The 15,118-nt window shown below is 38.9% G+C and overlaps 1 protein-coding gene across 2 annotated transcripts; it reads left to right on the top strand.

Annotated features, from left to right (window-relative positions):
• The first annotated feature begins 798 nt into the window (after nt 1-798).
• On the top strand, nt 799-11,942 carry fbxw5 (F-box and WD repeat domain containing 5). 2 transcript variants are annotated; one of them, XM_087790751.1, is made up of 10 exons: nt 799-940; nt 3,790-4,020; nt 4,084-4,241; nt 5,698-5,881; nt 6,876-7,024; nt 7,864-8,175; nt 8,240-8,423; nt 8,484-8,631; nt 9,948-10,160; nt 10,943-11,942. In XM_087790751.1, exons 2-10 carry the CDS (start codon nt 3,834-3,836, stop codon nt 11,214-11,216), a joined length of 1,809 nt encoding a protein of 602 aa, XP_087646877.1. In that variant the 5' UTR covers nt 799-940; nt 3,790-3,833; the 3' UTR covers nt 11,217-11,942. The 2 variants fall into 2 exon arrangements, with proteins under 2 accessions (XP_087646877.1, XP_087646879.1); XM_087790753.1 differs by lacking the exon at nt 799-940 and adding an exon at nt 1,002-1,021.
• The last annotated feature ends 3,176 nt before the right edge of the window (nt 11,943-15,118 follow it).

The raw sequence follows: 15,118 nt of genomic DNA, 5'->3' as shown, positions 1-15,118 counted from the left end.
TGAGGTCTGTGGATCAGAATTTATGTGTTGGATGGTGGTTAAAATAAAACTAGATTAATGTTCATGTTGATATTGTGACATGTGAAGATGCAAGTGTTCGAGATAAGATAAGGAACATATCTTAACAATAGACTTTTAATAACAATTTTCTTCAATTGTTTAATGGAGGAGGAGCAACACATAGATATTTAAGATGTATTGAGCCTATAAAAATAAGAAAACTTTTTCACAATAACACATATACATGGTTAAATAACATTTTGTTCGGCCCGCGACAAATGGATTAACTCGCCCGTCGACATTAAATTAAAGAAAAAGATTGCTATTCTTTTACATACAGTCATCTTACTGTTTATACAATGACATTTTTGAAAATAAATAATTCAACTATAATATCCTGGCACAACTGTATGTATGAACACTCTGGTTTCCTCCCACATAATAAACAAGGTATAGATATAAGTTGTAGACTCAATTTTCTCCCTTAGCCCTCTCCCTAGGTAGCTGGGACACAAAGCACACTAAAAATAATGACGAAAGCAAACAGCTTTAATATACCAGTTAAAACCATTAGGGGACATTAGGGGAATTGAACAGAAGTTTAAATAGGTTATAATAAAATGTACATTACATCCCACAGGTATAAATAACCATGTCTGCACAATAAAGTCACGCGCATTTGTCAGACATTAAAGCCAATTCATGACAGTAAAAAGTAATATATTCGGTAGAATATTCCAAGCATGACTTGATAGGAGACCCTCACGCAAACATGACAGGACCACCTCCCACTTTGAAACCGCGAGTAACGGAACCGATCGATGCATCTGCGCTCTACCAGTCGAGTCTGGCGGAGTGTTTTGCTTCTGTTGCTAACTTTAGCAGTTAGCTTTGGATCACCGTCAGATAGAGTTCCTCCGGAGATCCACTGTGTCAGCGGGTGAGTTCACTTCCCTGTCACCCCTTGTTTACGAGTCACTCCAGCTGATAGGTGTTTGATGTAAAGAAAAAGAGCGAAAAGGTGATTTATTTGCACATTTACTCGCTGTCATAAAGGGAAATGTCGCTTAAAAAACAAGCTTCTGTTAGCTGCTAGCCGTCTACTTCATCAAGTGTTGTTTGATAAATAAAGACTTAAATATATATATAAACATTACCAACAATATCCATTCAATGTCGTTTGAAAAACATGGTTTTCTAAAGTGTCACTTCAGTGAATAGAGCTCGGGTCTGGACATGTCTATTTAAGGGCATCTTGTCGACGGACGACAAGAAAACGTCAATATATTTAGACTTTTGTCTTGGTTTTTGTTCTTTCTTCCACCGTTGTTATCGTGTCATGTTTAGGCTTTAGTGTCACTGGGTTGTCACTCATTCAAGAACTCCTCGAGACAAAGTCAATTCACTGTTTATATTGAATTTAAATAGTGAACAAAAACACGGATTTGTTTAAATCAGTTGAGCTCACAAGCTATTTCAATGGCCATTTAAATTCACTTCCTTATCCTTAAAAGCAGTCATTTATTAAGTAAAGTAATATTCTATTAATCTCTGACAATTCCTCTTTTGTTGTTGTGTAATAATGTATAGCCGGTCCTAAAGTTTGAGGTTTCATCTGTTTAAAATAAGAGTGCAATATAAGACACATTCTCTATTTGTTCAGGCTTTTCCTTGATTTTCTGGAACTCCTGTTGTGTTATCAGTTTTATCTTGATCTTTAAAGTATATACTTTATTGAATATTGTTTTGATTGTTTAAGCGCTTTGTGACCCTGGTCTGGAAAAGCGCTATACAAATAAAAATTACTTACTTACTTACTTACATTCTTGAGTTTTTACATCAATTCAATGCTTGTGTGAAGCTCTTTCATTGGTCCTTCAGTGACGTATCTCAGCGTCTCAGAAAGTGAAATCAGATTTCAATGGGACTTTTCAATCATCACTACATCCATTACAATCTTTGTCTAGTGGCTTCAGACACATCATCACATCTCTTATCCACTTTACATAGGCGTGGCTCCAGCGAGGGTTTGTATACCCAGTGTAAGTATTTTCAAATGTTTATTTTCCACAGCATTTTAAATCAATTTCAACTCCGAGCATTTTAGATTATTTGTTATCAGGATTACAATAATTACAACACCTTTAAAAAGAGTTTTCTGTTATATTTTGTCAGTTTGTGTTGGAAAAACACTGGCTCCGTTAAGTGTTTGTAACTTTTTATGATCCATTCTTCTCTAGATGTGAGTTTTATTAACACATCCTAAGTGACCAAACCTGGAGGGAAATGATTTAATATTTTGTTTTCTTTTCAACAACTTCAAATCAAGCTAGAGTACATGTTCAGGCTTTTCCTTGATTTTCTGGAACTCCTTTGTTGTTCTCAGTATTATCTTGACCTTTAAAGTATATACTTTATAGAATATTGTTTCTGATTGTTTAAGCGCTTTGTGACCCTGGTCTGGAAAAGCGCTATACAAATAAAAATTACTTACTTACTCAAATATTGATTTATTATAGCATTTTTTATTGAATTTAAAACAAGGTTTTAGATGATAAGTATACTATCTTAATGCACAGGTTGTTGTTTGTTGGCCAATAGTTCACACCTTTTTAAGTTGAACTTGCAGCTTAAGATCACAAGTCCATCTTGTCGACACTCCTAGTTAGTTTACTCGGCTGACGTCGCCCTCTTCAGCGTCACATCCATTCAATACAAACATATCCCTGGACTTTCGCGGCTGAATTCTCTGCTTCCTTTCTCCGGGACTCATTAACAACCAAACTCAGGAAGAATTGAATCATTTTACCCATTTTATATCACAACTCTCCTGTTATAAAGAGTTTTTTTTAGTACTATTTTAATGTTTTTAAATTAGTAGTGTCAACGTTTTCAACTTTTTTCTACACCTGTAGTCGAGTTGTAACTGTTGTGTAACTGGTTACACGTAGTTGCGCTTAGTAACCTCTAGAGGGTTCTGTATCCATTAAAAAACCTCATCGTTTATTTACAGCAAAGCCCTTCCAGTAGTTATCCGATATTGTTTTTGTATTCTTGCAAGTAGGCACTTAATTCTAGCCAAAGTAACAGACAATTTACATTACTTTTACTTTACATTACACATTTACCGTATATTTTGGACTATATGGCGCACATTTTCTCAAAACATCGACAGTGCGCCTCATAAGTCTTGTGTATCTTTTCTATCTGTGGAACAAGAACCTCAAAAAATCTGTCAAAATGTTGGTAAACTAAGAACGCTCACCATAGTACTACTATGTAAGCCTCCATAGTAATACGCCTTGCGGAGTAATACTACGAAACTGGACTATAGTTATTTTGTAATTTACGGAAATTTGAAGCCCTGTGTGCGAATCGAATCGTTGTATTTGTCGTATTGAAATTCTTCATAAAAGGTTGTGAGTCTATACTGTCAATTAAAAACTTTATTGACACCACATCACATGACCAAAACACTCGCGCCTCATTGGTCAACAGCAACTCGGCATCACTCGCGGGCATGTATATGTTGGTGAGAAATGAACGCTGACAAAGAGAGAGAAAAAAAAACATCTATAGGGTTATTTAGTTTTCTAAACGTTTACGATTTATGTGTAATTGTTTACACAAGTAGACGTTGACTCCCCTGGTTTGACTAATGTGCTTTGCAGGTTCATTCATTCATGCAAATATGTATCAACTCATCTGTGTGTTCCTGGTGCAGTAATAACACTTGTCGCACACTTGTGTAGTTTAATAATGACGGTAGAAACTCTGCTCGTCCTCCAGCACACCCATGAGCCCGCGGTGTGTGTGCGGCACAGAATGTTAGGATGGAGTGCGGCCCAGCTCTGCCGGACAGCCTGGTGTTGGAGATCTTCCTGCATCTGCCCCACGACGCCGTGCTGAAGGCCGGTCTGGCCTGTCAACAGTGGCTGGCCGTGTCCAGGGACGAGTTCCTGTGGCGGGAGCTGTTCTACAGCTACTACCGGATCCCACGCTGCGTCCCCCGACACCCAGGTAACGCCGTCACCGTCCACCGTGTGGCGACGAAGGAATTTTTGACGGGGGATTTGTGCGCAGCTGCCGGCTCGTGGTTCCGCGAGTTCAAGCGTCTGTTCGACTGTATCCCGTGTGTGGAGGTGCAGACGCTGAAGGAGCACAGCGACCAGGTTCTTCACCTGGCCTTCTCGCACCGGGGTCACCGCTTCTCTTCCTGCTCCAAGGACTGCACCGTCAAGGTCGGTCACATATGGATGGATGATGGATGATGGATGATGGATGATGGATGATGGATGATGGATGATGGATGATGGATGATGGATGATGGATGGATCGATGATGATGGATGATGGATGGATGGATGGATGGATGGATGGATGGATGGATGATGGATGATGGATGGATGGATGATGGATGGATGATGGATGATGGATCGATGATGGATGGATGATGGATGGATGATGGATGATGGATGGATGGATGATGGATGGATGGATGATGGATGGATGGTTGATGGATGATGGATGATGGATGATGGATGATGGATGATGGATGGATGGATGATGGATGGATGGATGGATGATGGATGATGGATGGATAGATGATGGATGATGGATGGATGATGGATGATGGATGATGGATGATGGATGATGGATGGATGGATGATGGATGATGGATGATGGATGATGGATGATGGATGATGGATGATGGATGGATCGATGATGGATGGATGGATGGATGATGGATGATGGATTATGGATGGATGGATGATTGATGGATGGATGGAGTTTTTTGATACACATTGATATCACGATATTGTATTTTGATAATCAACAGCACATATCGTTTTATTTAGTTAGTTACTTTCAAATCATGTTTCATTTTCTTTATCTTTTATATTACAATAAAGTGCTATAATGAAGTTGATGTGTTAAAGGGATCTCGAATTAATTAAATAAGTACATTTAAAACGTGTTTTTTCTCCTCGGCATGAAGGACCTCCAGATATTCTTCTCACCCATAATCTACACATCTATGGTTTCACTAAACTAATGCATTTGCTTCGCCGGCCTTCTCAGAAATATTTTCATGCAATATTTGGCCTCCAGCTCAGGAGGGAGGCATCTTGTGACCTTTCTGTGTGGAGTCTGTATGTTCTCCCCGTGTTTTGCATGGGTTTACTCCGGGCACTCCGGTTTCCTCCCACAGTCACAAAAAACAAACAAAGGTCGATTGAGAATTTGGGATTAACTGTCCGTAGGTATGAGTGTGTGTGTGTGAATGGTTGTGTGTGTCTCTGTGTGACAGATTGGCGTCCTGTCCAGGGTGTCCCCCGCCTCTTCCCCGAAGAAACTGGGATAGGCTTCAGCCCCCCGCAACCCCCATAAGGGACTAAGCGGAACAGAAAATTAAAAAAATATTTTTTTCGATACCAAATGAATGCCACTTATAGAAGGAAATATTTACAATTGAACTGTTTTTTAATCTTATTTTGAGAAAAACATTCTAAACTTCTGAGTTTATGGTTTTTGTGTCTCACTTGTTTGTACAGATTTAGAATATCTATAATAAATTTTAATAGGCAAGTATTTGATACAAGTATTCATGATGAATGTTTAATGAAATGCTGCTGACCTTTGACCTCACACTAAACTGTAAACAGGACACAGTTAATGTGTTGCTTGTCGTCCGCAGCTCTGGGACACCGAGCGGCATGATGGGAACATCTCTCTGGTGCACAGCACCAGCATGCGGCAGTTCAACTGGGGGTACACGCAGTTCTCCCAGTTCAACGCCGACGACACCCTGCTGTTGGTGTCGGGGGTCTACCTGGGGCCCCACCACTCCTCGTCCGGGGAGATCGCCGTCATCAGTCTGGGTAGGAAGAGACGGTCGAACCTCTTGGTTCATTCATCCCTTGATGGATTATTCTTACGAACACCAGAGTATAGAAGTATGTCGGTGCCATCAGAATATTAGTCGGTTAAATTTAACATTTTACAAGCTGAAACTTTTTTTTGAACATCCATGTTTTTGTAGTAATTAAATTCAATATTGAAATTCAATTTATTGAAAGGTTGAATGAGTTTTTTAATAATTGAATTTAATAATTTGTATATTGAAAGGTATATAAAAAAAAAAATTGAAGAAAAATATTGGAATACTTTCCAAATTAATAGCATTTTTCTTTTACGCATAGTTTTTTAATGGACTTTCGGATCATGTGACGATGTAGAAGAACATGATCAAGTAGCTCGGTACTCTATTGGTATTGTCTGGTGAACTATTATGCCAACATTTTAGTATTGGATTCAAAAGGCTATGCATTAAACAAAATTACATTTAGAAAATGTATATTCGAAAGAGACCTTTGTTTGTTAAAAAAGGCGCCTCTAGATCCAATTTATTATTTATTATTATTATAATTATTATTATTATTATTGGAAATATAATACCAATATCTTTGTGGAAAAAAAGGATAAGACCTTTTTTTTAATTAAATTATTATTTTGAAAAAAACAAGAAATGTATTAATTATTTAAAATAATGCCTAAAAACGTATTAATTAATAATTACATTTTTTTTAATTATTGCAATTAGAATTTAAAACTCTATCATTAAAAAAAATCCATTTATTTTGAAGATATTCCAATTTTCTAATTCTAAAATATTTAAAATATATTTTCAACCTTTCAATACACAAACTATTAAATTGTTCCAAGAAATTATTCAATGTTCAAAAAGAAAAACGACATTAAAAAAATAAAAACTCTTTTTGCCGACACGATAAACTTGTTCAGAAAGTTAATTATTTTCTCTTCTTTTTTTTATCTACTACTGGGTTCGGTGAATCGTGTGTCCGTCTGGTGCAGAGAACTACACTCTGCTGTCACGTGTGAGGAACAAGCCCTACGACGTGTTCGGCTGCTGGCTGAACGAGAGTCACCTGATCTCAGGGAACCTGCACTGGATCGGCAACATGACGTCCTGCTCCGTCCTCTGGCTCAACAAAGCCTTCCAGGTGAGACTCGAGCGGAGTTTTTAGTCCGATGACGTCTTTAGTTTCAGCTTTTTCTTCTTCCTCTTCCTCTTCTTCTTCCTCTCCTTCCTCTTCCTCTTCCTCTTCTTCTTCCTCTTCCTCTTCCTCTCCTTCTTCCTCTTCCTCTCCTTCTTCCTCTTCCTCTTCTTCTTCCTCTTCCTCTTCCTCTTCCTCTCCTTCTTCCTCTTCCTCTTCCTCTTCCTCTCCTTCTTCCTCTTCGTCTTCTTCTTCGTCTTCTTCTTCGTCTTCTTCTTCGTCTTCTTCTTCGTCTTCGTCTTCTTCCTCTTCCTCTCCTTCTTCCTCTTCTTCTTCCTCTTCTTCTTCCTCTTCTTCTTCCTCTTCTTCTTCCTCTCCTTCTTCCTCTTCCTGTCCTTCTTCCTCTTCTTCTTCCTCTTCCTCTTCTTCCTCTTCCTCTTCTTCTTCCTCTTCTTCTTCCTCTTCTTCTTCCTCTTCCTCTCCTTCTTCCTCTTCTTCTTCCTCTTCTTCTTCCTCTTCTTCTTCCTCTTCCTCTCCTTCTTCCTCTTCCTCTTCTTCTTCCTCTTCCTCTTCCTCTTCTTCTTCCTCTTCCTCTTCCTCTCCTTCTTCCTCTTCTTCTTCCTCTTCCTCTCCTTCTTCCTCTTCTTCCTCTTCCTCTTCTTCCTCTTCCTCTTCTTCTTCCTCTTCTTCTTCCTCTTCTTCTTCCTCTTCTTCTTCCTCTTCCTCTCCTTCTTCCTCTTCTTCTTCCTCTTCTTCTTCCTCTTCCTCTTCCTCTTCCTCTTCCTCTTCCTCTTCTTCTTCCTCTACCTCTTCCTCTTCCTGTTCTTCTTCTTCTTCTTGAGCAGGACATCGAGTCCGAGAACGTCAACGTGGTGAAGCGACTCTTCAAGATCCAGAACGTCAACGCCAGCACCATCCGGACCGTGATGGTGGCCCACTGCCGTCGCCACGACAACCCCGACCTGCTGCTGGACTACGAGGCCCAGTCTCGGGCCCGGCAGCAGAACGGATCCAAGCACCAGCCGCTGCTCTTCGACGTGGGGGCGTCGGGCAGCGACGAGGAGGACGAGGACGGGGCGCAGCGCTCGGACGTCAACGGCCACTGTCACCCGCGCCCGGGGCAGCCCACCATCTCCGGGTTCGACCACGTCATACAGGTGAGACCCCCCCCGCGGTGGTGGAGCGGGTCGAGCCGGTTCTGAGTCCGTGTCGCTGTCGTAGAGTCGTAAAACGGTGGCGCCGCGAGAGATGGCCATCGAGTCGCAGGTGGCCAAGATGATGAGTCGGGTCCACACCAAAGCCCCGGAGTCCAACCTGCTGGACCCCACCAGCACCGAGGACTTGGAAGACAAGACCTACTTACTCTTCACCACCGGCAGCCTCACCTACTCCCCTCACCAGATCGGTAAGACCCCCCTAAAACCCCTCTCCTCTTCCCATCTCGACTCATCACGTGGACTTTCAGGAATCAAGAGGATCAAACCCGACCAAATGACCACTTCAGGCCCAGTACTGGGTGAAGAACGGAGCTCCGAGGAATTCTTCGACTCTCTGGATCACGTCATCGATATTCACGGACACATCATCGGGATGGGCTTGTCGCCGGACCACCGGTGAGTGGGAGGAGTCGCACGTCTCGGTTCAAACAAAAACAACTCTTATAGTGTATTATTGCTTATTTTGGGTTTATTATCATTATTTTTTATTGTGAGTTTTCTGTTTTTTTAAATGTTTATTCTAATATTTATTCATAAGGGGCCTCGTGTACTATGAGGTCGTATATACTACATACTTTTCCAAGTTAAAGTCCATGTGTATCTATAAGGAAAAGAGCGTTCAGAAGGTCGGACCTCCTGACATGTTTGTAAGTCACTAGTCATGTAATATCAATATTGATCAAAAATTAAAATTAAACACACACACACACACACACACACACACACACACACACACACACACACACACGTGTTTGTAGAGACACAAGTGGATATAAAATTATTCACAAACGTGTATATATATTTTCACCAAACTGTTGATCAGTATTTATTTAAACAACATCTATCGTTCTGTACCAAATATTTTAATCCACTATTTCACACTATTCAGATAAAAAGGTCAAGGAATTATGAGCTTGTTTTTATAATAAAATGAACAAAAGGATCAGCGTCTGATGCTTCGAGTCACGAGTCACAGACTTTCTTGTGAAGCGACATCATGTCGTAAAGATCAAAGTGAAGCTGCATTAAAGCAGCTGAAGACAGTTTACCTCGTGTGATCACGTTAATATGTAAATGAGGGCGTGGAAAGGGACAAACAAGTCAAAGGAAAAGTGCTTGTATTTGTGTGCAAACACAGATTCATACATCTGAATATTTTTGGATGTGCTTTATTTTCGGGATTTGAGTGTACGACCGTATTTACGAGAAGATCCACGAACTTCTTCATACACGAGGCTCCAGGTTTCCTGCAGGTCCTTAAAAAAAAGTCTTAAAAGGCATCAATTCATGAATCTAAATATAAGGCCTTGATTAGCATAAATGTCTTAAATCAGAAAAGTCTTAAAATGTAGACACATGGTTAGTAATCATTTAGTAAAACAACTCTTTGTAAATGGAACGGTGTATTTTCAAACTCATGATGGGAGTCAAGGAAGGTTTTTCCGTGGATTCAAAAGTCTTACTTCATCTTAAAATAAACATTAAGGTAAATTTGTCTCTTAAAAGTTGAACATGTATTTTCTTTTACATTTTAAAAGATTGTTAAGGCCTTAAATTGAGTGTGAAAGTCTTCAAATGTCTTCTGTTTCTTCTGTTAACTTGATGTTATAACAACCCAGATTGACCAAATAAAGGAATTATCTCTATATGATCTTAAATATCTTAAACACTTTTTAGAAGTTTGACCGAAAACCCGCTCCATCTCCGCTCAGGTACCTGTACGTGAACAGCCGGGCCTGGCCGACCGGCTGCGTGATCTCCGACCCCATGTCGCCGCCGCCCATCGCCGAGGAGATCGATCTGCACGTCATCGACCTGAAGAGTCTGCGGGAGGAGAGGAGGAGCCTGAGAGCCCATCGAGCCTTCACGCCCAACGACGAGTGCTTCTTCATCTTCCTGGACGTCAGCAGGGACTTTGTAGCGAGGTGTGTGTCGACCCAATTTTTAAATAAATTATTTTATTGATTTATAAGCATAAAGAACTTTTTCCATAATCATGGAAATCCCCTCCTCACTCCAACTTCACATTAGGGCTTTGAAAATATAAATAAAATAGTTATAATTAAAGAAAAAAAGGCATTCATATAAATAAAATACACATATATGTTTGTATATACAAACACACAATAATAGTAGAACAAACTAGAAAAATGTATGATAGTAGAAGATGTACATATAGTGGAATAATGTAGTGGTAGTAGTTTTATTTATTAATTAATGGTTATCTAAAAAAAACAACTACTTGTAATACTGTAGTAACAAGGATATATAATAATAATAATAATAATAATCTCTATTTATATAGCGCCTTTCTAGACCAGGGTCACAAAGCGCTTTGACAGTAGTATTGTCGAGTACTTGACTCTGGTGTTGCAGTATTTACAGACCACATGACTCTTGACGAAGTCGTAACTGCTTTCATTTGTTTTGAAACCAAAATATGTTCAAACATCAGCTTTAAAAGGTGCTGGAGTCGACTGTATCCTCTTGTCCTCAGTCATTGCCAGGATCTCACAGGATTTTATTGGTCGTTTAGCTGCAGACAACTTAATGGCTGCTGCCATCTAGTGGCCGGAAGTTTAATTGCAACGCAATGATTATTAAATGCAATGAATTATTTTACACACATTCTTGAAATATAAACCATGCAATAACTAATATTAACTAACAATATTAACTAAAGTCTTCTGTGCCGTCCGTCCACCAGCGGCGCCGAGGACAAGCACGGCTACATCTGGGACCGTCACTACAACATCTGCCTGGCGCGTCTGGCCCACGACGACGTGGTCAACTCGGTGGCGTTCAGTCCGGCCGACCAGGAGCTGCTGCTGTCGGCCAGCGACGACTCCACCATCAAGGTGTGGAGGTCCCCGCGCATGGTCCGCCTGGTGCAGACCCCGGCCCGCCCGCCCAGACCCCGGAGCCTCCTGTCCAACTGGCTCGGCCGCGGCAAGACCTCGGCCGTCAACGGGAAACCGTGAGCCACGGAGGGATGGTTTCTTTTCTTTTTCTTTTTTTTTACACGAGGTCTGAGACGACGAGCTCACGTCCGCGCCCCACTGCGGCGCCCCCTTGTGTCTTCAGCCGTCCGAACCATGAGCCATGAGTCCACGGCGGAAGTTTCCGATTCAGGTCTGGGAAGCACATGAACCCCAAGAGAAGATCGGACGCAAACAAGCGCCTCAGAAATCCACCAGTAAACCGTCTGTCGTTTCTAATCCACCCGAAACTGATTCTGGACCTGCGGAGGTCGGACGACAGACTTTAAGCTAGTATTTGTTCTCAGTGAAAGTTCTCAGTCTTTGTTGGATGGAAGCGTCGAGCTGGATTCTTCCGTCCGACCGCACTGCTACATCAAGGCCGACCCTAACTATGTTGTTTTTTTTTATAGAGAAAAACATTTAAAAAACGCCACAAAGGGAAGAAAGTTTTAAGCTGCAGTCCAACTTTGTTTTCTTCTCGTAACCGACTCCCGTAAATGTTTTTTTTTTTTAACTCCCGAGATATTTATGTAGAGTCGTTCAAGATATCTAGAGTTGTTTAAAGATACGCATGAGAGCAGTTGTGTTTGCACGTGTGACTAAATGTGAAAAAAAACAAACATGTGTAGCACATCTGTTTATTTAATGTATCTATACGTGTCTAAAGGAAAAATGTCTGCAGGTTTGTTTTTGTTTTTTAATTAAAATGTATTTTCTGTCTCTTAATCGACTCTTTTCTTTAACCTTGTATCCACAGACTGACACAGTATTTGCTGAGTCACCAGATTATTCTTGAGAGCTTCAGAAAACCAAGGTCATTAAATCCTTAAACCGCCATCTGTTTTTTTTTATTTAACATTATCAACTCTGTAGACTCGATTCCTATTGAGTTGAAGTTTTGTGGCCAGATCTACATCCATCATCTTCAAATTACTGTCCATGACCACGATCTTATTTTTTTAATTTGTCATCCCTGCGATTTTATTTAGAAAATTATCCCATTCATGATTAAAAACGCCAAAGAAACAACAACACTAAGCTTTCTTTTTGACATAATGAGAACTTATTTTCATGGAAATTATCACAAAACAAAATAAATATAGACTTATTTTTAAATCATTTTAATTTGAATACACGTATGTTTGCGTGGATGACTGTTGATCTCACGAGACCTTTACCAGCGTAAAAGTCATAACGAAATAAAGGTAACACTGACAGCCATACAGATACATGTGAGAAATATTTTTCACGTTGTTGAATATTTACGGAGAAAATATGACACACTAATGTTACTTAAATATATACATTATTTTATATTTAAGCCTTTTATTTTCTAGAAATGTGTCTTTCCGTCCAAATGAGGGCGACAAAGTCCATTTCACAGTAAGTAAGACACAAGTTATTTCACCATCGAGGATCAATAATGCTCTCTTGACATGTTGTCTAAGTTTTAATGGTCTATACAGTAAATATCCGAAACAATTAAAGTATTAATAATGTGAGGAAAGAAGAGGAAAATTTAATGTTGACATGTTTTGCCATTTTACAAAGTAATGAATATATATATTTTTCAGAATACATATATAAATATATACTGAAAAATATATATATATATATATTTTAACTTAATATCGACTAAGAATGAGACACGTCATAAAAAAGACAAATATTTAAATGAATATTTTTGTTAAACTACATTGTCAGTATTTATTTGCACTTAACTGTCTTTTCTCGGTGCCCATTGCTAATAAAAAATACATTGGATTAAGCCTTGCTATACTTGTTATATGTTAGCACAAAGATAATATTAAACATGTTGGCTTTTAAAAAATAAAATGAAAAATATTTCACAGCCGGAATTATTGTGAGATGTTTCCCACCGGACTAATAATTGCGGCGCACACACGCTCCGAGTCGATGAATGAAACGTATTTCTTCAAAATGCTGCAACAAATATTTTGATTATAATTATTAATATTAATATATAATTCTTTTTAGACGAACTTCAAAAGCATCCGAGTGATGGACCCAGTTTCAACTTAAAAGAAGCTGTAAGTATTACTTTGTTATATATATATATATATATATATATTTTTTTTTAAGAGTTTGTGGTGATCTATCATCTTTCGCGTAAATACTTCGTTAGAAAGTGATTTATATTCGAACTTCTGCGTTTAGTTTACTTTAAGTTAAACGACATTTTCGGAGAAGTTTCGGAGGAAGTAATGCGTCACAGGTGGAACCAAAAAACTTCTGAGGTCGGAAACTCGCGAACACTTCCTTCTTTGGTTTTTTTTTTTACTTTAAAGACCAAAACTTATCTCGTCAATATATTCCAACGGAAAACATTTCACATGATAAAAATACATATCATGTGTAAATATTGTGGCGAAATAAAAGTCCCGCCTAGGCGAGGGTGTGTGACGTCATCACAGGCAGGGGTGATAGGTCAAGTTCCTTCTTATAAGTCTGAATTATTTTTGTTTTATTTTCACTCACTGACATTCTCAATGAATACAATAATGTCAGACAGTTTCCATACACAGCTGTGGCGCGACAGGTGTGTAAGAACATCCGCTTCTGTATATTGAACAATAAAACAATAGAAAAAATAAATAATGGATACATAACAGGATATTAAAGTATTTTTTTCCCCTCGTTTCCTGAAACTGAACGCAATGAATGAGGAAGTACGTCCGCAGGGGATGTTCTAGCCATTGTCTCTCATCCTCATTTAAACTCTGGTTTCCTCCTACGGTTTTACAATTGTCTGTATTGTATGTTTGTAAGAGAAAACGTTATCAAACAAGTAAATGATTTAGAGATGTTTATGGTGAAGAATCTGGGGATAAGATAAGTATCGCAATACAACGATAATATTGCGATATAAAAAAAATGAACAAACGCTTGTGAATATTTGCATGTTAATTGTAAGTAAAAAAACATTTTATTTTAAACCAATTTCATGAAATATAAACCAGTGCTATTGTATATCCATATAGTATCTAACAGCCATATTTATAATTATAAATACGTTATAGATATATAGATATATAGAATTTTGTTCAAATGACAAGTTGAGATTAATCCTTAATCATTTTTCACTTTTATCAGTTTTTGATTGTTAATTAAAATGATATTGCTAACAAAAAAAAACATGTTTATACCGAATATACTGAATATAAAAACATATATATTTTAACACAGTAGTTCATTTTCCATAAGATGCAGTATGTTAGAAAATGGTTAATATGATGTAATGTGTATGTATATATATATATATTTTAAAGTTATATAAACTTTAGAACAACGCAATATATAATTATTTTTACTTGAAATAAGGTTTTCTGCTTGTAGAAACTTCTCCACATTATAAACTGAAACTGGCCTGAGGGACAGTCAAGCTGCACAACAAACAGAGCATAGACAAATAAAGTAAATATATGATGAAAAAAAACACATTTACTTTGACATCAGAAGGGCCACATTAACGAATGCAAACTGCCACATGTGGCCCCTGAGTGAAAATCTGCTTCGATCACTCCAATCATTTCCACGTCTTTTTTCAACATCAGTTTATTTGACATAGTGCTGAGAAACTGAGGTCACATGACTTACATTCCAGATTGAAGTATCCTTGAGGGAAAACTTGAGTGTGGTCTGGACTCACTGGGTCTGGAGGAGGAGGAGTCGTGGTTATTCCGGGTGAAGGCTGAGGAGTCGACCGTCTGGTGAAGCTCTCGTGTCTGGTCACCATGACCTGGTGTTTAGCTGGAGAACGAGTCGAGGTTTTGTTGTTGTCTCGTCTGGAACCTTCCTCTTATATCGTAGCCTCGACGTCACAAGTTGTTCCCGTAAAAACAAGTCGGCGTGAATTTAGACTCGTTTTGATTTTTAAAACA

Source organism: Callionymus lyra, chromosome 5, assembly GCF_982586985.1.
Source record: "Callionymus lyra chromosome 5, fCalLyr1.hap1.1, whole genome shotgun sequence".
NCBI lineage: Eukaryota > Metazoa > Chordata > Actinopteri > Syngnathiformes > Callionymidae > Callionymus > Callionymus lyra.
Note: the sequence above shows the minus strand (reverse complement) of the source record. Positions and strands in the feature narration are given on the sequence as shown.

What these genes read in the sequence shown, in the direction of transcription:
- fbxw5 (XM_087790751.1), top strand. Translation starts at nt 3,834, where the DNA reads ATGGAGTGCGGCCCAGCTCTGCCGGACAGCCTGGTGTTGGAGATCTTC. An exon ending in GGCTCAACAAAGCCTTCCAG is followed by an intron (nt 7,025 to 7,863) that starts GTGAGACTCGAG and finishes CTTCTTGAGCAG; the next exon opens with GACATCGAGTCCGAGAACGT. An exon ending in GGTTCGACCACGTCATACAG is followed by an intron (nt 8,176 to 8,239) that starts GTGAGACCCCCC and finishes TCGCTGTCGTAG; the next exon opens with AGTCGTAAAACGGTGGCGCC.